This window comes from Crotalus tigris, unplaced genomic scaffold (assembly GCF_016545835.1).
Source record: "Crotalus tigris isolate CLP2741 ecotype Arizona unplaced genomic scaffold, ASM1654583v1 scf7180000017735.2152567, whole genome shotgun sequence".
In the NCBI taxonomy this organism is placed as follows: Eukaryota; Metazoa; Chordata; class Lepidosauria; order Squamata; family Viperidae; genus Crotalus; species Crotalus tigris.
The window spans coordinates 1,820,886-1,848,600 of NW_024096601.1; the positions used below are offsets into that span (position 1 = coordinate 1,820,886).

Sequence of the window (27,715 nt, forward strand, 5' to 3'; positions counted from 1 at the left end):
CTTTTTGTTTCCCAACATTAATCTCTATTTTTTCCTCTGTCTTTCTGTCTCCCCCCACCACCACCACCCAGGCACCCTATGGCAGTGGTGGTGATCCTATGGCACATGTGCCAAAGGCGGCACTCGGAGCCCTCTCTGTGGGCACGCGCACCGTTGCCTCAGCCCTGCCTCCCCCTACAGCCCCCTCCTCACCAGCAGCCCCCCTGGAGGAGACTCGCTTCCGGGCGTGGCCTGCATGGAGCAGCGCAGCCAAGGATATAGCTAGGCAACAGGGACAAGACTCCGCTCTTGCGCCCCATAGCATGCAGATGATGCTGCGGGGTATGGGCGGAGGGCGTGGCTGCCATGGCGCTGCAGGGCTACCTGGGTGATCTGCGTCAGGCCATGGAGGCAGTGCGTGGTCCTGCAGGCAGGCGGGGCAGGGGTGGGGCAGGTAGGACGGGAGGCGGAGCAGGGGCAGGGGGCGGTTTTGGGGTACTCAGTCTCTAAAAGGTTTGCCATCACTGCCCTGTGGGATTGCTTTGAATTGCTTTGAATTTGAAAAGCCTCATTTACATTTGAAATAGCATATTTGGAAGTGCTTGTAACTTAGGATATAATACCCTGAGCCCTAAACTACTTCCAAAATGATCATAACAGCCCATCTTGAATGTGGGATAGTGGTTTCAACCTCCAAACAGGGTATTTTGAACTCAAAACTTTTTTTCACCACCTCCAGCATTCTCACTCCATACATCTTGATTTTTAAACATCCACATTTTGGGTCCTTGAGTTTTAATCTTTCTAAAGAGCATGATGGTTTTTAGTGCCTTCAGCTTTCATAGGAAAATCAACCTTAAATAAGCTTGCATTTGATGTTTAAAAAGCATTTTGTGGTTTGGATACACGGTTCTGAAATTTGCTAAATTGCGTGTTACCCTCATATGAAAATATAGCTTAATTGTATGCCTTGGTTTTTATCTTTCAGTATTCTTGTATTAAAGGGGGGGGGGAAAGCTTTTTTTTAAAAAATACCAAATTGTTCCAGGGATAAAAGAAGGCTGGTAGATAAGGTAGGGCACTGCCTTGCCAACTTTGGTTATAGTATCAGACCTGCCCTTAGACAGAACAGCAGTGAAAATATTTTCTGATTGGCATCATAGCCCAGAAATATTACATTGGTTTCCTGTCACAGCAAATAAGTAAATCTGAGAAGATTCTTCCCTTCTTCAACTATTTGTGCTGTGTAAAATCCTTATCGGGTTATATGCTCGGATTTGATGAATCTGGAATAAAGCAGCCTTATCTGAACACATCTTATTATCTGGATTGCTTTCAGGATACCTTTTACAACTGCATAACTTCTATAGCAATAGAAGTAATAGATACCGTAGTTCTATATTTACATTGGAGCAAGTCCCAGTGAAACCAGTAGATTTAGATAAGATTACACAAATACAAGTTAGGAAGGTTGCATTTTTTGTTTAAATTTAGGCATTAGGATCTTGGGGTTTGATTCTCAATAAATTTGTACAAGATTGGTTGAGTAAACAGCTTGGACTTATATACACTGAGACCAAAATAGATAGTTCTTTTTGTCCCCTAATTACACTCTTAGCTTGCATTGTCCTTTTACTTAGCATGTCCCATCATTTCCATCACGTGTCCCTTCTTTTTTGTTTTGTTTCTGCATTTAAAAAAAAAACACATTTTGCTTGGAAGATCATCTCCTCAAGACTGTCATTTGCTGAACGAGGATGGCGAACTGTGGCTGGTATATGAAGGGCTAAAACAAGCCAACAGGTTACAAGATTTCTCAGGATGGGGTGTTTTTTTGCTGTTTTTCTTTCTTTCTTGCCTTCTTGAGTCACTAACAAGCTGCGGAGCTGCTTTTGGCAATTACATTCGATCCAAACATCTTCATTAAAGTATTAATAGGATTTACATACTGCTGGCTCAATATGACTTTGGGCAGCTAAGCCAGAAGTCCAGTGTTAGGATTGATATGGCCACGGGGAAAGACCCAAGCTGCAAAAATTTAAATGCAGAGGCACAATTCATTTATAAGTACTGGCGTTTCTGTATTCATCAGGAGAAGACCAGCGAGCATATGATGGAAACACGTCCACCACAGTCAGTAAATGCAAAATCTGCCCACATTTTCTACTAGATGGGAAGAATAGGAGGACCAACTGTTCTGGCATTAACACATTCTTCTCCTGTGGAATTTTTGTTTCTTTATTTTGGAAATAAGGTGAATCCTGGTGCTTATCCTGCTGGCTTCACTGCCTGGACGATCTCCATTGCAGAGCAGAGACGGGGAAATAATTTATACTGGGGGTTTGCGGTATTAATGGAGAAAGTGGGCCGATTGGTGTCAGCTAGAAAAGCTGGCAAATCAAACTTTAATTATTGATCTCCAAAAGGAATGCACAGTCCAGTGCAGAAAGATCAATTTCAAAATGCATAGCCCAGTACCTCTCCTAGAATTGGCAGGATGAAACATACATATAATTAAACACAGTGGTTCTCCACCTGTGGGTCAAGACCCCATTTGGGGTCGAACGACCATTTCACGGGGGTGGACAAACAACGCAGTCCGCCATTTTCCCCCCTCTTTTTCTTAGCTGTGCTACTCCCTTTTATTCTATTGGCTTTTGAAAGCCAATAGAATAGACTCTCTTGAATAGAGTCTAATTCTATTGGCTTTCAAAAGCCAATAGGAATTGTCCAGGCTGTCTCTGCTCTGCTGAGCCTGCCAAAAGTCCCGTTCTGCAAACGGTGCTGCACCAGTTGAGTGGTCCTCGACTTACGACCGGTTGAGTAGTCCTCGACTTACGATTGGTTGGGGGTCGCGGCATTAAAAAGGTTGAGAACCACTGAATTAAACATATGATTTGCATGTCATTGCAAATGAGCTATTCTGCCGAGAAAAACACCCTTTCAAAAAAATCAGATTTTTCAGGCCATTTTGAAAATGATCTCAACACAGTATGTACACCCTGTTCTGTAAATATAGCCATTGAATGCATCCACTTAACTGGACAATGGGGAAGTCAGTTTTTAAATATAACGTTTATATTCTCCGAAACTTGACTGCTTTGTGCTGTTTTTGTAGCTGAGCGATACGGATAGTTCCATTTTTTTAAGCTCAATATAAAATGCTGCTTTGGCCATGAACGCCAATTTAACTGGTCTCTTTTTCCTTTTCTTGTACTGCTAACAAAACACGTGCACTTAACTGCATCTTTTTGTAAGTTTGCAAGAAGTTAAACTGGGGGGGTGGTGGTCTACACTGCAGGGAAAGCAGGGGTGGCTCTGCAGCTTTGGCTTCTTGTCCTCGCGTTCTAGAATTGCTAGAAGGTTCTAGAGCAAATGGCAAAGAAATGAAAGGTAAATTATCCACATTTACCTTCGCGTGCTTAGTCGATGCAGCTATTAGCTGATCTGCTTAGGCATATTTAAACCCTGAAAGGCTGATGGTCTGATTTGTTGTTGTTGTTGTTAATTGCGAAGTCGTGTCCGACCCATCGCGACCCCATGGACAATGTTCCTCCAGGCCTTCCTGTCCTCTACCATCTTCTGAAGTCCATTTAAGCTCACGCCTACTGCTTCAGTGACTCCATCCAGCCACCTCATTCTCTGTCGTCCCCTTCTTCTATTGCCCTCCATCTTTCCCAGCATTAGGTTCTTCTCCAGTGAGTCCTTCCTTCTCATTAGGTGGCCAAAGTACTTGAGTTTCAACTTCAGGATCTGGCCTTCTAAAGAGCAGTTGGGGTTGATCTCCTCTAGGACTGACCGGTTGGATCACCTTGCAGTCCAGGGGACTCGCAGGAGTCTTCTCCAGCACCATAGTTCAAAGGCCTCAATTCTTTGGCGCTCAGCCTTTCTTGTGGGATGGTCTGATTATAGGTAGCCTAACTGAGGCATGCACCTGTTTGTAGGAAATGCAGTGCCAGCATTGATCATGATCATTCATTCATTCATTCATTCATTCATTCATTCATTCATTCATTGCTCCTACAATTGACACCTGGTGAATAAATCATTGGTCCACCTGCCCAAGGTTGTGCACTGAATCAGTAGCACGGGATTTTTGTTGTTGTTATTAGTTGTTCTGTAGGCCTTTGGGTCAGCAATAACATTCCTTTTAAAACCGAAGTTCTGAAGATCCTCTGGTCCTCATGGGTCATTTTTGCTTTAGTTGGGATACTTCTGTTTCTCTCGGAGCAGAATAATCCTGAAGGAGAAGAGGAACTGCTTAATAGACATGTCCCTTTTGTTTGTAGAAATGATTGATGGGTCCCTTAATGGCCAGAGCTACTTAATAGTTCGCTGGGGTTTAGAGACCAGCATTAGCCTAAGACAGGGGTAGGCAACCTTGGCTCTTTTATGACTCGTGGACTTCAACTCCCAGAATTCCTGAGCCAGCCATGCTGAGGGGAAAGGGAGAGGTTTCCAAGCTGAGCCATGCTGGCTCAGGAATTCTGGGAGTTGGAAGTCCATGAATCATAAAAGAAAGAGCCAAGGTTGCCTACCCCTGGCCTAAGATGTTAGGCGTTTGAGGCAGAAAATCGAAATACCTCCTACGACGATAAAAATGTAGTAATAACCAAATCGTATTTACTTGTCGTAAACTTCAGTGTAGGTGCTCTATGCAGTCTTGTTAACTAATTGTTACAAAGCTTTTCCCCTTTAGAGGGGAAAAGTGCACCCTAGACTTTTCCCCTCTAAAGCATCCTCTTTTCAGTGGGTGTAAAATAGCATTTACTGCAGCCTTAAGCTTTGTGTGGCGTTTAGCACCTAGAATTGCTGGGAGGACAGTTCCAGGAACTGGAAGTCCACGCATCTTAAATTGGCTGATATTGAGAAGGATCTGCTCCTTAATAGTTTTGTAGTCCAGCAGTCCCTGAAAGAAAATCTGGACCTCCAGCATGCCCGTGCTGGATCCGCCCTCGTTCTGCATGGGTCAAGTTTGCACGGGCAACGTTTCAGCCTCAAGTCACTCAAAAGGGTTTAAAGGACGTTCTTCTGGTTTTCTTTCCTTCCCTGATGGTTTTGTCGCTTACTCCTGTCAGCAGCCGTTGAAATGCTCAATCTGTGATGAGAAGTCTTTAAAACGTGCCTTTCCTGCTTCTTCCTGATCCCCCCCACCGTCTCTCTTGGCCTTCCTCAATTGGCTTCTTGTAGGCTTCTGGAATCTCAGCTGCAGGCTCAGAAAAGAAGCCACGAGAATGACCTGGAGGCCCTTCGCGGAGAGATCCAGAGTCTAAAGGAGGAGAATAACCGCCAGCAGCAGTTGCTGGCCCAGAACCTCCAGCTGCCCCCAGAAGCCCGGATAGAGGCCAGTCTGCAGCACGAAATCACCCGCCTGACCAATGAGAACTTGGTAAGGACTTTTCATAACTCGGTAGTCTGGAAAACCAAGCTGTACTTCCTTAAGTTTTGGGGGAGTGAAACATTTTTGTCTCGGCAAAACCATCCAGAACAGAAACAGGCCTGAGTTCCTGAAGGTTTGAATATGAATCCCGGGTCCTGCGGGAGAGAATCTGTCCCAAACCAGGATATTGGATCTGTTGAGTCCCTTGAACGGAGTCACATCAATCCTCTTGTCATGCTGCATGCATTTCAGTCTCTCTTAGAAAGCAAGATTTTTTTACATAACGTCCTCTGTTCTAGGCCAGGCGCAGGCTTGCTGATGTTAGCCAGATGGTGGCATCGCTTTCCAGCTAGTTCTGAGTTTCTCTTATAGCACTAACAGCACCGGTTCAGTTTTGTCTGTCACCTCTTGGGTCCTTTTTTTAGCCTCTCACCCGTTCTGTCCTCAATTTTGTTGGGTAGGATTTAATGGAACAGCTGGAGAAACAGGACAAGACAGTTCGGAAGCTGAAAAAGCAGCTGAAGGTTTTCGCCAAAAAAATTGATGAGCTTGAAGGTACAGTATTTGCCTGCGACCAAAACGGTTTCTGTTTTTAAATATAAATACAGACGTATTTTACTATGTATCTGAGGCAAGGATTTCTGATGTTGCTGATGAAAAATACAGTGGTATTCTGCAATAATGATTAAGATTGGACACAAGAACAGCACAGATTGTCCTAGAAGCTGAATGCAAGCTGATTAAGGGAAGATAAACATTCAGCATATTTTTTTTTATTTACCAAGTGATAGCATTTTTTGCCAAAAGCAAATGTTCCTTAATCAGCACTCCTGTTCTTTTGAATATGAGAGCACTTGATATTTGGGGTTATAACAGTAATATATTGACTTTTGGATCCTTCCCTTGTAACAGCTACATAAGATAGAATTTCTGATAGGAGAGAATATTTGTAGCTCAGGGTTAAATTGTGAGGGTCCTCAGTGCTTTCTGAGCTGGGCTGTTTTCTTGCAGACGTTTCATGACCCAACTAGGTAACATCTTCAGTGCTAGAAGGGAGTGGGGAGCAAACCATCTTGCCGTGAGATGGGCAGCAAACAAATTTAATAAATAATAAAAATAAATAAAATAAACATTGGTGCAAGAGAAAAAGATGCTTTCCCCCAACTAATTAATCTTTGTAGAAGACCAGATGTTGTATTTTGCCACATAAGGCAATTGAATGAAACAGTTCCCGAGGTCTGCTCTTGGTTTACTTCATAATCCCGTCTGATTGTATTTCACCCTTCGTTAAGGCATTTTCACCAAGACACACCTGAGGGCGAAAAAGTGCTCTCATAAAGATTACATTAGAGGAGTGGCTGAGATCAAATCATTGCCTTCCCTTTGCCTCGCTAAATATAGGCCAGTGTGTTGACTGTGCCAGTGCATTTCAGCTCCCGAGTTCCTGAATTAATCAAGGTATGCGGGCAGACCAGGAAAATGTCAGAGCTATGTAGAAACTCTGGATTCTAGAAGCTTTTCTATCACTGATCTGCTGCCGGTTAACCTTAGCGGTTTTTCCAGTTGCTCTGTCTTATATGTATTGTCCTAGACTGACACCAGGCCAGGTTAAGTTTCTAGCCAATCAGCATTCCAGAGCACATTTCTGATTTTAACTTTGTTTTGTGAGGGCATTCCTTTACCTTTTTTTTAAAAGAAAAAATTACTCTTATATTTTTTTAAGAGGATTCTATAGATTCATAGCCAAGTCTTTCTTTCTTTCTTTCTTTCTTTCTTTCTTTCTTTCTTTCTTTCTTTCTTTCTTTCTTTCTTTCTTTCTTTCTTTCTTTCTTTCTTTCTTTCCTTCTTTCCTTCTTTCTTTCTTTCCTTCCTTCCTTCCTTCCTTCCTTCCTTCCTTCCTTCCTTCCTTCCTTCCTTCCTTCCTTCCTTTCTTTCTTTGCCCAACCTTGGCAACTTTAAGACTTGCGGACCTCAGCTCCCAGAACCCTCCAGCCAGCATTTTTAAGTTGAACTTTAAAAAGTTGACAAGGTTGGACACCCCTGTTGTAGAGCTTTATAGGTAGTTCATAACCAACGTGTACTTTCTCAGGAACTAATTCTCCTAATGGATTATAGCTAATTTCTTAGCTCTCAGGAAGATAACTCCACAGTTCAATGCCATCTTTCTGGATCAAATTTTGCTTTTGTTCACGTCCCGTTCTCTCTTCTTTTCCTTAATTTAGTGGGCCACATGGAGAACATTTCACCTGGACAAATCATTGATGAGCCGATACATCCTGTGAATATCCCAAGGAAAGAAAAAGACTTCCAAGGCATGTTAGAATACAAGAAAGAAGATGAACCCAAACTTGTTAAGAATCTTATTTTAGGTGAGAGGCCTTTCTGCTTATAAAATGCACCGAGCGGTGGTTTTGCAAATATACGTTGCTTTTGCCATTATGTACAATTTAATTGTTAGTCTACTGCACAGCATGATCCCTTTTGTCTTTCAATAGCATTATGCTCTTCTGTTCTATAATAAGCCCAGATAATTTTTTTTTAAATTGGTGATTGCACAAAGGAAGACAAACTTGGAACAGAATCAACAGCGTCCATTTAAAAAGAACAGAGAAGTATTAGTTCTTGAAAAGACTTTTGAAAAATTATTTTGCCTTTGAGAGTCTTGATTCCTTGAAACTGGCTGGACAAGTTTTTGGCAGCATTTTCAGAAATGGCTTGCCATTGCCTCCCCCCTAGGGCTAAGTGGCACTGGCTGAGTGCCGCGGTTGGCTTCATGCCTAAGGCAGGACAAGTTGCCTTAAACCAGGGGTCCCCAACCCCCGGTCCACGGACCAATACTGGGCCGCATCATGCCAGCAACCAGGCCACACAAACAAGCAAAGCCCTATCAGCGGGATGCAGGCAGCACACAAAACCACGCCCCTTCTGGTCCATGCAAAAACCTCTCTCCATGTAACCCAGTGGTTCTCAACCTTTTTAATGCCGCGACCCCCAACCGGTCATAAGTCGAGGACTACTCAACCGGTCGTAAGTCGAGGACTACTCAACTGGTGCAGCGCCGTTTGCAGAATGGGACTTTTGGCGGGCTCAGCAGCCAATAGAATAAAAGGGAGTAGCACAGCTAAGGAAAAGGGGGAAAAAAAGGCGGACTGTGTTGTTTGGCGATCCCCGTGAAATGGTTGTTCGACCCCAAATGGGGTCCCGACCTACAGGTTGAGAACCACTGATGTAACCGGTCCCTGGTGCTCCAAAGGTTGGGGCCTTCTGCCTTAAGCCACTTCTGACCCTCTGCAGTTTTATTACGGCATGCTAAGTACAGGGATACAATATATAGGGGGCACAATGGCTCAGAGCTTGTCAGCTTGAAAGCTGACAGACCAGGTTTGAGACCCAGGTGCCGCTTGATGGGATGAGCACCCGTCACTCGCCCCAGCTCCTGCCCATTTAGCAATTCGAAACACAGATAGATAAATAGGTGGCACTTTGGTGGGAAGGTAACAGTGTTCCGTGCACCTTTGGCTGGCCACATGACCCCGGAAATGTCTATGGACAATTCTGGCTCCCTTGGCTAAGAAACGGAGATGAGCAGCGCCCCCTAGAGTCGGGGATGATTGGGCAGGGGAAGCCTTTGCCTTTCAACACAGAGGTCTGTGAATTCCGGTGTTCCTCTTTGTGACTTCTCCCTCAGATCTGAAGCCTCGGGGAGTGGCTGTGAATCTCATCCCAGGGCTGCCAGCTTACATTTTGTTCATGTGCATCCGCCATGCCGACTACCTGAACGATGATCAGAAAGTGAGGTCCTTGCTGACTTCTACGATTAACGGCATCAAAAAAATTTTGAAGGTCAGTTTACAGGTTTCAATTGAAATGTCAGTCCGGAGTTTATTAAAAAAATTAACAGCTGATGAGCTTGTCTCGAAATCAGATGGTTACACCATCACTGTGTTATGAAAACACGACAGGCATTTGAAGTATTTTTTCTGTTGGAAGAATAAAAGACAACGAGTGCCATCTCCATCCGTGGCACAGATTCCATGATGCAGAAATGGAGAGTCCCAGAGGCGCTTTTTTAAAAAGACAAGTGGACTTCTGTTTTCCCTCAAAGACGTTTCGCTCCTCATCCAAGAAGCTCCTTCAGTTCTGACTGAAATTTCTTGGATGAGAAGTGAAATGTCTTCAAGGAAAAACAAAAGTCCAGTTAACTTTTGGAAAACAACAACAACAACAACACTTTTGGGACAACCATGACCTGGATGACTGAGAATCTCCATAGACAGTCAAAGAGAGGCACGCAGAAATCTGTGCAGAATCTAATGCAATGTGGAAGTGCTGCACCTTTTAATTTAGCGAAAGTAATATTCCGTTATCAATAACCTTGCATTTTAATCCTCTTTTAATGCACATTGCCTTTTCATTATTACTGTTCATATATTTTTGCTTTTAGAAAAGAGGCGATGACTTTGAAACGGTCTCTTTCTGGCTGTCCAATACGTGCCGATTTTTGCACTGTTTGAAGCAATATAGCGGTGAAGAAGTAAGTTTCCCATTTTGGTTTATTTCCGTTGGTGAAAGCGCTTTGAATGTTTGAAGTGGGAGTGAGGCCTCATTCCGCTTCTTCTTTTTGTGTCATATCCGTTATCGGATGTTGGCGATCATGTTGGCGATCCTGTTTTTATCAGCAGCCGCACGAAAAAGTGCTGCTGAGTTTTGTCCAAACCAGTCCCTCAGATTTTGAAGCCACGATGTTCTTCTTCTGCCTGGACCTCGTTTGCCTTCAATCTTTCCCTGGAGGATTAAATGGAGCATGCTGTGTTTTTCTGGGTGTCACATCACATGTCCGAAATATTCTAATTTTCGTTTTTTAATTGTTTTGATAATTTCCCTTGGCTTTCCCAGGCGGCTCATCACCTCCTCATTTCTGATCTTGTCAACCCAGCTTATATGTAACAGCCACCTGTAAATCCACATTTCAAATGCTTCCAGTCTCTTAGGTGGCCTTCTGTCAGAGACCAATTCTCTACTCCATAGAGCAGGATAGAAAAAATATAGCATCTGACAAGCCTGATTTTCAGTCTTAGGCTTAGGTCGCGACTGCAGAAGACCTTTTTCATTTTGAAGAATGCTGTTCCAGCTTTCTCTATCCTAGTCTTTACTTCAGTGGTCATGTCCTCATTCCGCTAGCAGGCTTAAAGAAAGTTAACCATGCTTTTCTTCATCAAAAGGATGTTTTAAAAAAGTTATTATCCTCCTCACCTGTTTGAATACGACAACATAAAATACATTAATACTAACTTGGCTATTTCCCCCCCCCCCCGTACTTGCAGGGGTTTATGAAGCATAACACACCTCGTCAGAATGAACATTGCCTGACTAATTTCGACCTTGCTGAGTACAGACAAGTGCTAAGTGACCTGGCCATCCAGATTTACCAGCAGCTGGTTCGAGTTCTGGAGAATATTTTGCAACCAATGATTGGTAAGGTGAAACTAAATGACAGAAGAGAGAAACCTGTGTGTGGAGTTTTTTTTTTTTTCTCATTAAGAAAGTCATTTTCATCATTTGGACTTTCCTCCGATAATGTCCGTTGATATTACTGTGCAACGGAAGAATTTCGTTTTGTGTCAATTGTGTAAGCCAAGTTCAGAAGTTACTTTGCCACGTGCTTAGGGTTATTAAGCAAATTCAGCTATGGCTGTCTGTAGCTACTACAGGCAGCCCTGGACTTACGACAGCTCATTTAATGACCGTTGGAAGTTACAACGGCACTGAAAAAAGTGACTTAAGATCCTTTGCACACTTACGACCACTGCAGCATCTCCATAGTCATGTGATTCACATTCAGATGCTCGGAAACTGACTCACATTTATGACGGTTGCAGTGTCCCGGGGTCGTGGGATCCCCTTTTGCAGGGATAGGCAACCTCGGCTCTTTTATGACTCAGGAATTCTGGGAGTTGAAGTCCATGAGTCATAAAAGAGCCGAGGTTGCCTACCCCTGCCCTTTGCAACCTTCTGATAAACCAAGTCAATGGGAAAGCCCGATTTACTTAACAACAATCTTACTAACTTAACTGCTGCAGTGATTCACTTAACAACTGTGGTGGTAAAGGTGGTAAAATAGGGCAAAATTCACTTATGGGCTGTCTCACTTAACAACAGAAATTTGGGGCTCCACTGTGGCCGTAAGTCAAGGACTACCTCTCTTTATGATGTCTATGTCCCGCTTGCAGGACCCGGCACATCTGGCTGTTGAAAGCGGGCCAAATGCCAAAGATGTTTTTCAGCGGTAGCTATTCTGTGCTGTGCTTTAGTAACTCTTTTTAAGGTGGCTGGTCCTACCCCAGGATGGTTTGTCTCTTGCCATTTAGTGAAGACTTGCCTGTTTCACGAGATTCTTCTTTTTTTAATATGGCACTTGCGTTTCAGCTTGGCTTATGTTCCTGTGCCATAGTTGTTTTCTCGTTAACTGTGTTCTTACTTTCTTGCTCGAATAAGCAGCGTGTGTCATGGTTCCCTCAGATGAAACTCTTCAAAGAACTTTGAGGCATTGTTTACCTTAAAGAATCTTTTATTCAAGAAGCATATTATCGGCACGTACATAGCAAAGCCAAAATCTGAATTTCCCTCCCCTGAGCACATAGTATCAAAGCACAATTCTCTCCTCTAATTAACCATCATAAATCACATTCTCCAATTAGCTTGAAATGCAGGCTTTCCTTCCTGTTCTCCAACCCGCCGCTTTTTACCTCTTATTTCAAAAAACTTTGGTTCTCACACTATTACAATATTGTTATGTTTAACTAACTTCCATACACATTCTTCCCCCCCCCCAGTATCATCTAATTCCAACTCTAATTCTAAGAGTAAAACATAAGGAAAATGGCTGCATCTCCATATGTTGTCAAAGCAAGAACATCCAATGTTAGCAGCATTGACAGTGTGGCTTGACGTTTGTTTATTCCTGCTTCTTTTGGTTTTGTTTTGCTTTGTTTTCAGAAAGAGCCTCCCTCAACTGAATTAATGATCCCTTTCCTCAGTTTCAGGAATGCTGGAGCATGAAACCATCCAAGGAGTGTCCGGGGTGAAACCCACCGGCCTACGCAAGAGAACCTCTAGCATTGCCGACGAAGGGACCTACACCTTGGACTCCATCATCCGTCAGCTGAACACCTTCCACTCCATCATGTGCCAGCACGGCATGGATCCTGAGCTGATCAAGCAGGTGGTCAAGCAGATGTTCTACATCATTGGGGCCGTGACCCTCAATAACCTTCTCCTGCGAAAAGACATGTGCTCCTGGAGCAAAGGAATGCAGATTAGGTGGGGAGATCTCTTTCAGTATATTAAATCCTTTGAGACACACTGCTTGGCTGAGCAGGGAATTATTTTGAGTCAGCTGATTGTCTTATGTTCTTAAGGTGAAGTTCTTCCTGGGCTGGAGTACCTATGTTATGATTCCGGCTAATGAAACACTTCAAAGAACTTCCAGGCATTAATTTTCCTAAAAGTCATTTGTTGTTAACAAAATGTCAGCACAGGCCTAACAGAGGTTTGTTATGCTAAGATCTATGTTCTCTTCCTCTGAGCAGTTAATTTATCGGCTTGTTCCCTCCCTAAATTAGCTGTCATATATCACATTATCCAATCAGTGTGAAGGTCAAAGGTTTTCTTTCTCTTTCTTTCCCGGGCTTTGCCCCCACCCCCTTCTGCTCTGTATTAACCCCAAATATACCAGACAGTTCTGCATATTGTCAAAGCAAGAATATACAATATTTGCAGTGTTGACAACCTAGGCCAGTGGTGGTGAACCTATGGCACGCGTGCCAGAGGTGGCACGAGGAGCCCTCTCTGTGGGCATGCATGCCGTTGCCCCAGCCCTGCCTCCCCGCAACCCCCTCCTCACCAGCAGTCTGCCTGGAGGAGAGGCTCCCCCAGGCACAGCCCACACAGAGCAGTGCAGCCAAGCACATGGCAGCCGGGAAGCAGGGGCAAAACTCCACTCTCACGCCCCATCACGTGCAGATGATGCTGTGGGGTGCGGGCAGAGGGTGTGACCACCATGGCGCTGCAAGGTTGCCTGAGCGGTCTGTAGTGAGTGGCTTGTGGGTGGGCAGAGCGGGGGGCAGAGTGGGGGCGGGCCAGGGGACGGGGCAGTTTTTGGGCACTCGGTCTCTAAAAGGTTCGCCATCACTGACCTAGGCAGATCTCTAGCTGTGAAGGTCGGCCCCTATATTTCTACACACAATAAATGAACGATGCAGGAATGAATATTTCCGAAAGCATCCCCCAGATGAACAGTCACTAAACAGAGCAGTTCGCTAAACAAAAACTACCTGTAGTTTTAAGTCTAATGTTACACTCTAAATGGGATACCCTGCCAAATAACTTCCTTTTCATATGTGAATAATGATAACATTAATGTAACATTAATTAATGATTAATTAATTAATGTAACATTAATTATGTAACCAACAATGGTTGATAACAACCATTTAAATGCCGCCTGACTCTTGGCTGTTCTTGGTGACTTACAAATTGTTAGAAATGGGGGGGGGGGAAAACATAAAACAAAGGACAGGTGTGGCAGAGAAAGCCTACAAATAGTCTGATTGACTAGCCTATTTAAAAGACCAGAATTCCTGAGCAGACTAGTATGTTTTTCTGTTTTTCTGACTCAAAACCCGGTTTTCCCCATTAACTATAAAAAAAAAGACAAATGGAGGGAAAAAAAAAACACTTCCCTCTAGCAAACTTCACACTAAGTACCAGAAAGAATAGGAATTAGGGAGTTTTCATTCTGTGTTTAGTCTTCTCAAGATACCCCGAGCATTCTTGTCCACAACAAGGAGCTGCTGTTTCCCTCGTTAACAAACATTTTTGTTAATAATTAACAGAATACCTCTTGAAGGGCTACTGGGCAAGAATGCCTTAAAGAAAACCATTTCCACTTGTACAGACAGACTGAAAAAAGTGGCTAAAGGTTTTGATTTATTTTTTTTTTCAAAACACCTCCAACCCGCAGGTACAATGTAAGCCAGCTGGAAGAATGGCTTCGTGACAAAAACCTCATGACCAGCGGCGCCAAGGAGACCCTGGAGCCGTTGATCCAGGCCGCTCAGCTGCTGCAGGTGAAAAAGAAGACCGATGAGGACGCGGGGGCCATCTGCTCCATGTGCCACGCGTTGACTACCGCCCAGGTAACCCTGGAAAAGAGCAACAAACATGATTAGGGGACTGGAGGCTAGAATGTATGAAGAACATTTGCAGGAATTGGGAATGTCTTATCTAGTGAAAAGAAGGACTAGGGGTGACATGATAGCAGCGTTCCAATATCTCAGGGGCTGCCCCAAAGAAGAGGGAGTCAAGCTATTCCCTAAAGCCCCCGAAGGCAGGACAAGAAGCGACAGAGGGAAACTAATCAAGGGGAGAAGCAACCTAGAACTAAGGAGAAACTTCCTGACAGTTAGAACAATTAATCGGTGGAACAACCTGCCTCCAGAAGCAGTAAATGCTCCAACACCGGAAGTTTTCAAGAAGAGACTGGACAGCCATTTGTCTGAAATGGTATAGTGCAGGGGTGGTCAACCTTGGCTCTTTTATGACTCGTGGACTTCAACTCCCAGAATTCCTGAGCCAGCCATGCTGAGGGGAAAGGGAGAGGTTTCCAAGCTGAGCCATGCTGGCTGAGGAATTCTGGGAGTTGAAGTCCACGAGTCATAAAAAAGCCAAGGTTGCCTACCCCTGGGCTAAACAGTCACTTGTCTGAGATGGTATAGGTCATGGATAGGCCACCTTGGCTCTTTTATGACTCGTGGACTTCAACTCCCAGAATTCCTGAGCCAGCATGGCTCAGCATGGAAACCTCTCCCTTTCTCCTCAGCGTGGCTGGCTCAGGAATTCTGGGAGTTGAAGTCCAGGAGTCATAAAAGAGCCAAGGTGGCCTACCCCTGGTATAGGTTCTCCTGCTTGGACGGGGGGGGGGGGGTGGAGTAGAAAATCTCCAAGGTCCCTTCCAATACCACCCTGGCTGAGTTGCCCGCACGATCTGCCTTTTGCCATTTTGCTCTTCCGGTGGAATTCGGGTTCCTTGCCTGTTGAGATCAGCAGGGCGAGGCACATAAAAATGCCAGGATAGAAAAGGAGTCTGCCAAGCGTAGATGACATTCAAGAGAGACATTTAAAAAAAAACCAAAGGTCTGAGTTTTGTTTCCAGGATTGATTTCAGGGAGAAGAACAGAAAGACACTCTTTGTTCTTTTAGAGCAGTGGTTCTCAACCTGTGGGTCGGGACCCCATTTGGGGTCGAACGACCATTTCACGGGGGTCGCCAAACAACGCAGTCCGCCATTTCCCCCCCCCTTTTCCTTAGCTGTGCTACTCCCTTTTATTCTATTGACTTTTGAAAGCCAATAGAACAGACTCTCTTGAATAGAGTCTAATTCTATTGGCTTTCAAAAGCCAATAGGAATTGTCCAGGCTGTCTCTGCCCTGCTGAGCCCGCCAAAAGTCCCATTCTGCAAACGGTGCTGCACCAGTTGAGTAGTCCTCGACTTACGACCGTTGAGTAGTCCTCGATTTACGACCGGTTGGGGGTCGCAGCATTAAAAAGGTTGAGAACCACTGTTTTAGACAGAAGGATTTCTTTTTAATCCTTTGGAACGCAGCGTGATGTCTGTTTTGCATAATTTTGACCACTTGCATTCCAATGTTGCTATCCACTGAAACAGGATGGACTGCTTTGAAGAAGTGAGCAACGATGATTGTTTTTCTTTAAAAAAAATCCTGCAGTGATTTAAGATTTCAGTTGAATGCAGATTTTGTCTCAGTTAGGAACGATTCTGTTGCAATCGCATCACGGTTTAACATCTCCTTGTGACTTAAATTTAAAATATTGGTTGGGGTTTGAGCAGGATCCGTAAGATTATCTGGGACACTACACATCCTCTCCACAACCTGTTTTCCTTGTTCCCTTCTGGGACGAGGGGGCTTTGTGGTATCCGTAGCAGAACATCCAGATTCAGATTCAGCCAGATTGCAAGATTCATTAACCTTGTGAACTCTCAAGCCTCCTCCTTCCATTATATATTCAAGATGGACAGTATTTAATATTTATTTGCTACGTATATGTAGGGGTGTGGGTCTATACATATGTTGTACATAGTATGTTTTAGGTGTGTGTCATGTATGTGTTTCACTTTGAGAGCGGGCAAGTAAATTTCATTTTTGATGTGTGTCGTTGTGCCCACAGTACAAAAAAATGCCAATCAAGGTTATCTTAAATCGCAAGAATCTGCTAGCATTATCTTTTCTCTCTCTCTCTTTTAGATTGTGAAAGTATTGAACTTATATACTCCCGTTAATGAGTTTGAAGAAAGAGTGTCTGTGTCTTTTATCCGGACAATACAGGTAATAACAACCAGCTGCAATTCACGAAAACGTTGCTTTCCTTAAGCCTGTGCCTCAAAGGAATATTTAATACCGTATTTTCTGGCGTATAAGACGACCCCCGACTTTGGAGAAGATTTGCATGGTTAGAAAGTCATCTTATACGCCGGAAAATACCGTATTTTCCAGCGTATAAGACGACTCGGCGTATAAGACCCCCGACTTTGGAGAAAATTTGCATGGTTTAGAAAGTCATCTTATACGCCGGAAAATATGGTATTTTCTGGCGTATAAGACGACTCGGCGTATAAGACCCCCGACTTTGGAGAAGATTTGCATGATTTAGAAAGTCGTCTTATACGCTGGAAAATACGGTATCTACCAGCGTACAGGGTAAATGCAGTGCAAATTTGCTTTTAAACAACATCTTGTCATTTGTTTTTTTGAAAAAAAAAATAAGAATAGGGTTATTTTTTAAAAAAAATGTATATAATTCAAACAGTCTTGGATAGAATGTCGAACTATACAGGTAGTCCTTGACTTAGGACCATCATTGAGCCCAACCTTTTTGTTGTTAAGTGAGACATTTGTTCAGCGAATGTGGCCCCAATTTTACAACCTTTCTTGCCTCCCGTCGTTAAGCGGATCACTGCCGTTCTTTAAATTAGTAACGCAGTTGCTAAGTGAATCGGGCTGTTCCCTCCCCTTGACTTTGCCTGTCAAAAGGTCTCAAAAAGTGATCACATGACGCCCGGGACACTGCGACCGTCATAAATATGAGTCCGTGGCCGAGCAGCTGAATTTTGATCACATGACCACGAGGATGTTGCAACGGTCGTAAGTGTAAAAAAAAAAAGATCATCGTTCATTTTTTTTTCTCAGTGCTGTTGTAACTCCAAACGGTCACTAAGGGAACTGTAGTTAAGTTGAGGACTACCTGTGTTTAAATAAGACACTAATGCGATCTGTTCTTCTCTTTGCAGCTGCGTATGCGAGACAGGAAGGACAGTCCCCAGCTCTTAATGGATGCTAAGCATATTTTCCCTGTTACTTTCCCATTCAACCCGTCCTCTCTCGCACTAGAAACGATCCAGATTCCAGCAAGTTTGGGTCTAGGATTCATCTCTCAGGTCTGAACCAAGAGCAGAGTTAAGCTGTTGACCATCAGTTTCTATTTATCGTCTCTTAACGGTGAAAACAAATTGAGTCTAAAGCCATTGAGGCACGGAGAGGAGTAGAGGAAAAAGACTGGAAGGGAATCGTGTGTCTGCTCTAAACCGCATTGCAGAAAACTGGAATGCGTCATAATTGTTTCACAACTGGAAGCCGATAGAAACCATGCACATTTGTACAAATTCACACTCATCACATGCAGAGGCCTATCTAAAACTTTTAAGGGTAGAAACCATGCACATTTGTATAAATTCACTCGTCCCGTGCCGAGGCCTACCTAAAGCTTTCAGGTTAAGGAAAAGATCAGTGCACCCCTTAATGTCCCCCCCCCCGGGTTGGTTGCAAGCTCTGTCTTATATTTGCATTGTAAACCAAAAACAATCTGTGACCGATAAATCGCGATTGGTTTCTTTTTCCTTTCCACGCTAACGTCAAAATTATAATGTGCATCTGGTGGCAAAGAGCCAATTGTGTGAAGCGGCTCTGAGAATCCCATCCTTTATTCCGTATTTCACACGTACACTTTTTTTTTTTTTGTAGAAAACGGTCACCGATTGCAAATTGTTTCTGTGTCTCCACTTGCGTGGAAAGGTGTCATTCCAGTGCAAAGGTGTGAATGTGTTACCTCCAATCCATAATGTGTTTCTGATGCTCACGTTGATCAGAAAGTGAAAGCTGAGAATATGTTAAAGTTCCTTGTATACAAGACATTTCAGCATTCTTAAGTCACAAATGATTTGCCAGTTAACAGGGACTAGCGAGGAGCTAAAACCAAGTGCGATTTTCAGAAAGGATGGAAATATTTAGGGGTAGCTTCTGTGTGTGTGTGTGTGTGTGTCTACACATACATACATACATACATACATACATACATACATACACACAGAGACTCATATATACGTATATATATATTTCAAAGACCTGAAAATTTAATAGAGACAGGCAACATACAGTATCATTGATCAGGCATTTTGCCTGTACAAACCATAAAAACCATGAAATAAATAGAAATAGTCATCCTCTTAGAAAGCACCATTCATTAGGACAAAGTTAAATAAGTTGTGGTTTTTTTTTGGATAGGTTTCAACCTGAGAGATAATTGATCAAATTAATTGATTGCCTTCCTATTTATGCCAGTGTGACATAAATAATGAACTAATGAAAAGTATTTTAGTTTACAGTCTGGTACAATAGATGGTACAATCTGTTTCAAACCATATTAGAAGTGTCGCGGTCTATGGTGTTCTTTTAAATGTACAATAATTTTTAAGGAGCAGAAATGCAAGTTTGTAAAATCACTGCAACTTTAATAGTCTGGTCTTTTAATATGATTTATGCCAGTGTCAAGAAACATATAAGTAGTAACAGGAAACGATAACTAAGCACAATCTAAAGAAACTGGAACCTCTTTTCTAAAGTCAAAGAACAACCCACCGATATTATATTTTATATTTATTTATTTGGTTTGGTGTATGTTGCTTTTCATTTTTTGGTCTTTTATTTGCTGGATGTGTAATGAGAATGTAATATTTATTTTGTAGGTTGGGAAGGAGTTTTTTTTAATAGGGAAAGCGTTCATCTAAAATGCATCTCAAACATTTAATCTGGAAAAGAAGCTATTCCTCTACTATTAGTACCGCTCCCAATCTTATGATTTTCTTAAAAGCTTGCTACGTATTCATTTTTTAAAAAATTAATGCTATCCCTGATTTGGACCCACTTTATTAACAAAAAAAGGAAATATTCATTTTCTGTTTCCATGGGGACATTTCATTTAGACACATTATGAATATAATCTATGTAAAAGATTTTGCCAACATCTCTCAGGCTGCAGATAGAATATTTGTCATGATTTCCCCCAGTGTGAAACTGACATTTTGAAATATTTCTGGACCCTCACTTCAAGTTCTCCGGGCCCCCTTTTTAAAAAAAATAAAATAAACCAGGTGGGGTCAGTGATGATCAGATATACAAAAGAAGATGTTACATATCCTGAAACTGCCGTGTGCAATATTTTAATGTATCCTAACAACTGAGTTGTGTTTACTTTCAAACATATCTCTGCTGTAAATGCACATTATTAAAAAGGTCTAGTACTGGACTTAATTTCTCTGCGCACCTAAAAGATGCTGTCACTTGAAACAGCTTTAAATAGGTTTTCATGTGCAAAAGAGATGTGACTGACAGGGACACTGTTGAGGTAATTAAAAGACACCCCCTCCCCATTCTTTTTGTTTTGTTTTCTTGTGGGAAGGGAAGGATATGCTCTTTAATTGATTTTTTTTTAAAAAAAATATTCAGGTACTCAAGTATTGCCTTTAATACATGTTCTTTATTTATGATACATTAATAGGTCTTTACTTGAAAATGTGCATTTTCTTTTATAGCTGGCACTACGTTTAACAAAAAACAACTAAGAGGATGTGTTCCTCCTAGGATTAGTTTAAAATGCTCTATTAAAAGGTCAACTTTCTCTGTGGCTCTAGCCAGTTGGAGTTTGTTACTACAAAGAGGCTGAAAGTTGAGGTCCTAGAGTGGCCATTTCCGCCCCCATGGCTTCCTAAATTATCTGAACTTTATTCTCGTAATCTCCCAGCCACAGGTGTAAATTAGTCAATTTCCCGTTTGTGTGGTCAGTTTCTCTGTGTGTGGGTGTGTGCTGTGCAGTCAAACAATAGGTGTCCAAAACACTCTTTTTAGAGAAGGTGAAAATATAAAATAATATTTTAACCAGTCATCTTTAGGGCAACAATGGAGCACCTTGTGACACTTGTGACACTATGTGACATTGGCGGTTGGCCCGGGGGGGGGTGTTATCTGTCTCCCCCCCCAAGTTTTACATTCATCTTACCAGTGAAATTTGCCCCACTGGTTGTGGATTGAGAGAGTTCATGTTCAGAATCTTAGATGGCAAAGTACACTAACTTTTCAATACTCACTGGATTCTTAGCATCCTGTATAACAGGTATGTCCACCCTTGGCAGTTTTAAGACTTCTGGATTTCAACTCCCAGAATTCCCTAGCATGCTGGGAGTTGAAGTCCATAGGCCTTAAAAGTTGGATTCCCCCCCCCACTGCATAATGAAAAGGCTGTAAGAGAAATTATATAAGGAGACAGCATTACTTTTAACATCTAGCAGCCCAATTACCGTATTTCTCCCCCCCCTCCTTCCCCCTCCAGCCAATATATCTTTTTACTGAGTTTCTAGAAATACTGGAATCCTGCCTTTTCATTTCAACTAAGTAATTTTTTCCCCAAGAATTTGACAATTCCAGAAGCGATTACGATATTATTTAGATATATGGTTTTTAATTTTTCATTTTGTTTGTATAAAAGCCTTACTGTATCTTGTTTACTAATAGGGGGGATGGATGCCTGTCGGCATTATCCTTCTACTGAGAAATCTGATTAATGTATCTTTCTGTCCCATTAAAACCGAATGCTGCTTTCCATGTTTTAAAGGAGTTCCGAGTTTAACTGTGCTCTGTAATTCATCCAATGCTTTACATATCAGTATTTTACGTGCACTTTTTATGGGTCTAATATTTTACGGTTACATGCTAGAAAAGCAGCTGTTTTCAAGTTAGAATTTGTAGCATCTAACACAATTTCGAGTTTTGCTTATTCCCCCCCCCTTTAAAATATGATCATGTTGTTTTAATGTGGAAGTGTTGCCATCTCTTTTATTTTAACTGATATTCTACAATTTCTCTCCTTCCCAAGTGTGCTGAAAGACGTGCTTTTGAAATGTATAGACCCAAAATATTCTTCCAATATTACCTCATTACTGTAGGTTTCAGATAGTTTTCGCTTTTCTTCTAATGTTCTCTGCTCCTATAATATAATATTGCGCCCCGCGATTGGAAGAATGTTTTTCTTGCTTAGTCTGGAACAATTTTGTTTTATGGAATGTGCAATTGTGCAATCCTGGGCATCCTTTTAAAGCCCTAAGAAAGTTGCAGGTAAGGATTAAATGCACTGTATTCAAAACATGTTTGCTTTGATCATACAGCTCCTTTCTTGCTTGTGCTGATCTGTTCGTTTCCAGTGCCCATCCCCAGAATATTTTAAGAGGGCTGGGGGCATTGATTTGTCTGTTTCCATGTGTACAAAGCTTTGTGCATCAGACATCAAGTCACAATAAATTTGCACTATTCATAATAGGTCTTTCCTGCTGGTACAAATATGTCTGCTTTTGGGGGGCAGATTGTCCAAGGACAATCCAGTCTCACCCACAGCAGACTTTAGCAAAATAAACAATTTCAGGTCTACACGTGGATACAGAGTTATTATTCTTGATCCCAATAGTATTTTTTCTCAAAGCAAACACTCTTCAGTTAATTTGCTATCTCAAACCATTGTATCTTTTTTTTGCTTTTGAGACTTTCAAAACTGGACACATTTCAACTGGTTTTTTGTTTTGTTTTTTTAAAAATGGCTTGATCACTGTACTTTTAAACTAGCCATTCCTTTTGAAGCAAAAACAACAGGGTTTGAGGTCTTTTACCCACTAGGCGTAGATAGAAACCAAAATGTTAATCCGAATGACTTAAAGCTTGGAATTGTCATGGCGTCTGACATAATTAATAAATGTATGCTTCGTAAATGCTGTATCTTAGAAGAAATGTCCAAATAAAAGGAAACGCTAAAAAGTCTTTTATTTTTCATTCTCTTGTATGAAAGGCTATTGGTGAAAGGGATGAATTCGGTCATAATGTTTAACATATTTCAATACCTATCCATGATCTCATCTCAACGTGCCTTGGATCTAATAAAGGATCACCTATATCAGTGATGGCGAACCTTTTAGAGACCGAGTGCCCAAACTGCAACCCAAAACCCACTTATGCATCGTCGGGTGCCAGGTGGGCGTGGCCCATTGGGTGGGTGTGGCTTCAGTGATAACGGCAGACTGGGTGGGACTAAAAAGTTCAATCAATTCCAACTTTGCAAGATTTTTTTTCTGTGAGAAGTTGAAATTGACTGATTGAACCTTTTTTTTTTGCACATGGTGGCAGAGGCCTCAAGCAAAAAGGTTTTATAAAACCCAGCTGAAGGCCTAGGACTGGGGCAACGGCGCATGTGCCCACAGAGAGGGCTCTGAGTGCTGCCTCTGGCACCTGTGCCCTAGGTTCACCACCACTGCCTTATAGGTTTCTTCCCTTCTCTTTTTTCATTTCTTGCAGACTGACCTCCCTCCCTCCTTCTCACCCTCCTTGTTTTGTCTTTTACCCTTTGGTTTTTTAAAAAGTGAATATAAATAAATATATTTATTTATAGACCTATATAGATCCATCCTTGATGCCCGGAAGTTGCTCAGAAAAGTCCTATATTCCAAAAGGCCATCACTTGCATTTGATACCTGCATTCCCCCCCCCCCGCCATTTCTACATTGAAAACTACACAATAGATGGTGACAATGGCCTTTTTTGTGTGTTTTTTTAAAGGGGGTGCGTGGAAAAAACGTCCCTGAAGCCAGGAGGAAGCCTTACATTCAGGTCACACACACCCCTTTCAGTTTTTAACCGAGATGGCTTTTAGGCTAACAGAAACCTACCCATTGGGTCTCCGGAACATCTGGACCAATTTTGCAAGCTCGTCGGAACATCTGGCGCGAGGCTTCTGAGCAATTCAAAACCGCGCATGTTGTTTTGCGCCAGTTTGCTGGAGCGTCCGCGATTTGTGTGTTTTGTGTGTGTGTGTATGTGTTGCCTCGGGGGAGGTCGATAGGCCAGCTTTGCTGCGCGAGGCCACGAAGGGCGACTTGTCCCTTCCGGGCTCCCCTGCCCGGCTTCTTCGCGTGTCCTGTGAACGCAACCGCTCGGGCTGGAGAGGGGAAGCGGAGCTGGCGCTGGAGAGGCGCGCAAAACAAGGCGGCTCCAACCCGGATCCTGCCGGGGAGACCCTCCCTCCTTCCCTCCCTCTGCCCGCGGAGGGGGCCCGAGGGCAGCTCCCTCCGCGGAGGCGGCCGGCAAGGAAGCAAACAAACGTGGCGCTCCGGCTGCCGGCGGGGAGGGAGGGAGGGAAGGAGGGCGCGGGAGGCGGCGGCGCGGAGCCCCACCTCCGGCCGGCCAGAGCGCAGCGGGCAGGGCGCGCACCTTCCCCGCCGCCGCTGCGATGGCGCTGGCCGAGCTCTACACGCAGGTAGGGGCAAGGGCGGCGCCGGGGGGGGGCTCCTGCGGCCGCTCCGCCCGGCGGGCAGCCCCGGGGAGGCTCCGCCGCCCGCCGCACCTGCCTGCCTGCCTGCCCCACCAGCTGGCCAGGCGTGGCGGCGCGGCGCCTCCCGGGCGGAAGGGAGCGAGGAGCCGCGCCTGCCGACCGGCCGGGCGGCCCCCGACTCGGTCCTCCGGGTGGAGGCGGGCAGGGCCTCCCGGGCGCCGCGACAGGTGGAGGCGCGGGCCGCCCGTTTGGCCCCGCGCTCGGCGGGCTTTGCAAGGCGGGCCGGCGGCGGGAGGGGGTGGGATGGGGTGGGGTGGGGGTGTTAGAGCCTGGCCCGTTTTCGGGCCGCTTCGGCGCGTGGTGGGAAGGCAGAAGGGGGAGCGGATCGGTGCCTCTCGGGTTCAAAGCCCCCCCCCCCGGCTCCTCGGCCTCCCGGGATTTGACCCTGCTCTCCTTCCCTCCCTTCCTTTCGCCTTCCCTCCTTTCTTACTTCCTCTTCCCTTTCCCTCCCTCCCTCCTCCTCCTTCCTTCCTTCCTTCCCCTTCCTTCCTTCCCTTTTCCTTCCTTCCCTTTTCCTTCCTTCCACCCTCCTTTCTTTCTTTCTTTCTTTCTTTCTTTCTTTCTTTCTTTCTTTCTTTCTTTCTTTCTTTCTTTCTTTCTCTCTTTCTCCCTCCTTCCCTCCCTCCCTCCCCCATTCCTTCCTTCCTTCCTTCCTTCCTTCCTTCCTCCCTCCTTCCCTTCCTCCCCCTTCCTTCCTTTCCTTCCTTCCTTCCTTCCTTCCTTCCTTCCTTCCTTCCTTCCTTCCTTTCTTTCTTTCTTTCTTTTTTTCTTTCTATTTTCTTTCTTTCTCCCTCTTTTCCTCCCTCCCCTTTCTTTCTTTCTTTCTTTCTTTCTTTCTTTCTTTCTTTCTTTCTTTCTTTCTTTCTTTCTTTCTTTCTTTCTTTCTTTTTATCTCTCTCTCCTATCTTATTCAAACTCCCCCCCCCCCTTTCCTGTTTTTCCCTTTTCCTTTCCTGGGCATGGGTCCTAGACATGACCGATCCAACAAACTTTTTTCCAAGGTGGCTGTTTCAGGAGCTGCAACATAGGCACTTGACTGGGCAGCCTCAGAGGAAACCTTCATACCACCACACTTCACCTACTTCCCAAATAAACCCATTTGCACCATCTCTCCCCCCCCCCCGCCTATAAATTAACCGAATACAGCAGCTTTTTCCCATACCCTAAACCCGGGAGGGGAAAACCTCTGACCAAAGTTTGTGGCGCTTGGCAAACAGCATGTATCTTGGACTGTTGCAGCCTTCCGGTGTCATATGCTTGCTGTTTGTGACTTTGTTATGCAGCATCGGACACGCAAACTCAATGGGAGATACCAGATTCACTTTAACAACTGTGTAGTTTACGTAACACCTGCAATTATTTGCTTAACAATCATGGCAAAAAAATGATGTAAAATTGGGTGCGACTTAACAACCGCCTTATTTAACAGCAGAAACTGGGGTCCCGATTGTGATTGTAAATTGAGGACCACCTGTATGAAGGACCCTTTAGTGGTAGAGGCTGTGACCCTCCAGTCCCTCCTTGTGAGCTTTGTGGATTCCTTTGGCAATCTATTGTGTGACTCCAAAAGCATGAATCATTTGCAGAATTTCTGTTGCAAAATTAGGTACTTAAAAGATCAGGAAGTGTTTTGCAGGACCTTAGAAAGTCCTTGTAGGAAAAAAAAAGCACTAGATTACCTCATGTTTGAAAGCTTCATTATATACTTGCTGATTTTTGTATAGGAGTGTGTAAATTCTCCAGTTTTGTGCAGGTGTCCTGTAATCATGCTCTAAGGCAGTGGTTCTCAACCTTTTTAATGCCGCGACCCCCAACCGGTCGTAAGTCGAGGACTGCTCAACTGATGCAGCACCGTTTGAAGAATGGGACTTTTGGCGGGCTCAGCAGGGCAGAGACAGCCTGGACAATTCTTATTGGCTTTTGAAAGCCAATAGAATTAGACTCTATTCAAGAGAGTCTATTCTATTGGCTTTCAAAAGCCAATAGAATAAAAGGAAGGAGCAAAGCTAAGGAAAAGGGGAAAAAAATGGTGGATTGCGTTGTTTGGCGACCCCCGTGAAATGGTCGTTTGACCGCAAATGGGGTCCTGACCCACAGGTTGAGAACCACTGCTCTAAGGACAGTTTGCATCTGTATTCTTTCTCCAATCACTCGAAGAATTCTCCAGTTTGCGATGGTGAAGGGGGCAAGCTGAGTGTGACTCAGTTTGAAAGTAAACCTGTTATGTTTATTTGTAAGGCCAGTTCCCTGATCTGCAGGCGGCTTGTAATATTTGCAGATGGAGGTGCCTGGAAGATGAGATCAGATTGAGTTAACATACTGTATGTGACAAAATCGTAAGGAGGAATCCGTTTTGTATTGCAGTGTTTCAGCTCACAAACCTCTTTTGTGCACAAATCCAAAGGTGCCACTTGTGGAAAGATCTCGCCATTCCTTTCAGCAAGTGGGACTGTGGACTTCAATTCCCAGAATCCCCTAGCCAGCTCACTGGAGAATTCTAGGAGTTGAAGTCCACAGATCCTGACAATTGATTCTTAAATGTAAACATAGCAATTAGTTGCAATTATCCATTACGAGAGGCAGGTTTTTTTTCATTTTTGCTGATGCTACACTCATACTAGCTTTTTTATTTGAGAACAAAATGAAAATTCATCAAATCTGTTAAGAATTAAGCCACCAAACACTCCATGATGTTTGTATTTTTCCTTTGTTGTAGTATAACAGAGTTTGGATCCCTGATGCTGAAGAGGTTTGGCAGTCGGCGGAAATTACAGCTAATTATAGGTCTGGAGACCATATTCTTCACCTCCAGCTGGAAGACAGCACAGTGAGAATAAAGAATTGATGTTTTTAAACAAGCATATTATTAAAACATTAGCTTATCCATTGGATCTGGTTTTGCATTTGACAAATTCCATCCTAGTTCTTATGGAGTTGACAAACCAGAATCCCTCTTCTTTGGGGCAGCCCCTCAGATATTGGAAGACTGCTATCATGTCACCCCTAGTGTTTTTTTCCATGAAACTAGACATACCCAATTCCAGCTACCGTTCCTTATATGCTTTAGCCTCCAGTCCCCTAATCATCTTTGTTGCTCTTCTCTGTACTCTTTCTAGAGTCTCAGCATCTTTTTTACATTGTGGTGACCAAAATTGAATGAAGTATTCCAAGTGTGGCATTACCAAGGCATTGTAAAGTGGTATTAACATTTCACGTGATCTTGATTCTATCCCTCTGTTAATGCAGCCAGGCACTGTGTTGGCCTTTTTGGCAGCTGCAGCTGGCCCCTATTTAAGGGATTGTTCACTAGGATTCCAAGATCCCTCTCACAGTTACTACCATTGGCCAGGTACCACCTATACTATACTTGTACAGTATACTTAGTTCTATACCTAGAACTAATGAGAAGGAAGGACTCACTGGAGAAGGGCCTAATGCTGGGAAAGATGGAGGGCAAGAGAAGAAGGGGATGACAGAGAAGGAGGTGGCTGGATGGAGTCACTGAAGCAGTAGGTGTGAACTTAAATGGACTCCAGAAGATGGTAGAGGACAGGAAGGTCTGGAGGAACGTTGTCCATG

At 43.7% G+C, this 27,715-nt stretch overlaps 2 protein-coding genes across 7 annotated transcripts in view; both read left to right on the forward strand.

The window, feature by feature from the left end:
• MYO5A (myosin VA) overlaps positions 1 to 22,572 on the forward strand; it is a 73,396-nt gene extending 50,824 nt beyond the window's left edge. For 2 of the 4 annotated variants that reach the window (XM_039339593.1, XM_039339592.1), the window contains 10 exons: positions 5,170 to 5,368; positions 5,821 to 5,914; positions 7,582 to 7,728; positions 9,048 to 9,202; positions 9,804 to 9,893; positions 10,684 to 10,834; positions 12,397 to 12,679; positions 14,382 to 14,556; positions 16,684 to 16,764; positions 17,727 to 17,879. In XM_039339593.1, coding sequence (XP_039195527.1) covers positions 5,170 to 5,368; positions 5,821 to 5,914; positions 7,582 to 7,728; positions 9,048 to 9,202; positions 9,804 to 9,893; positions 10,684 to 10,834; positions 12,397 to 12,679; positions 14,382 to 14,556; positions 16,684 to 16,764; positions 17,727 to 17,879 — 1,528 coding nt within the window. Of the gene's footprint in view, positions 1 to 1,701; positions 1,783 to 5,169; positions 5,369 to 5,820; positions 5,915 to 7,581; positions 7,729 to 9,047; positions 9,203 to 9,803; positions 9,894 to 10,683; positions 10,835 to 12,396; positions 12,680 to 14,381; positions 14,557 to 16,683; positions 16,765 to 17,726 lie in introns of all 4 variants that reach the window. The other 2 variants (XM_039339594.1, XM_039339591.1) reach the window with 2 other exon arrangements.
• A 1,355-nt stretch (positions 22,573 to 23,927) lies between these two features.
• Positions 23,928 to 27,715, forward strand: part of MYO5C (myosin VC) — a 43,222-nt gene continuing 39,434 nt past the window's right edge. The window contains exons 1-2 of one of the 3 annotated variants that reach the window (XR_005556266.1): positions 23,928 to 24,061; positions 26,853 to 26,963. Coding sequence is in view for 1 of the 3 variants with exons in the window: in XM_039339595.1 (XP_039195529.1) it covers positions 24,035 to 24,061; positions 26,853 to 26,963 (138 nt within the window). In the remaining 2 variants the exon portion in view is untranslated. Of the gene's footprint in view, positions 24,062 to 26,852; positions 26,964 to 27,715 lie in introns of those variants that run through there. The other 2 variants (XM_039339595.1, XM_039339596.1) reach the window with 2 other exon arrangements.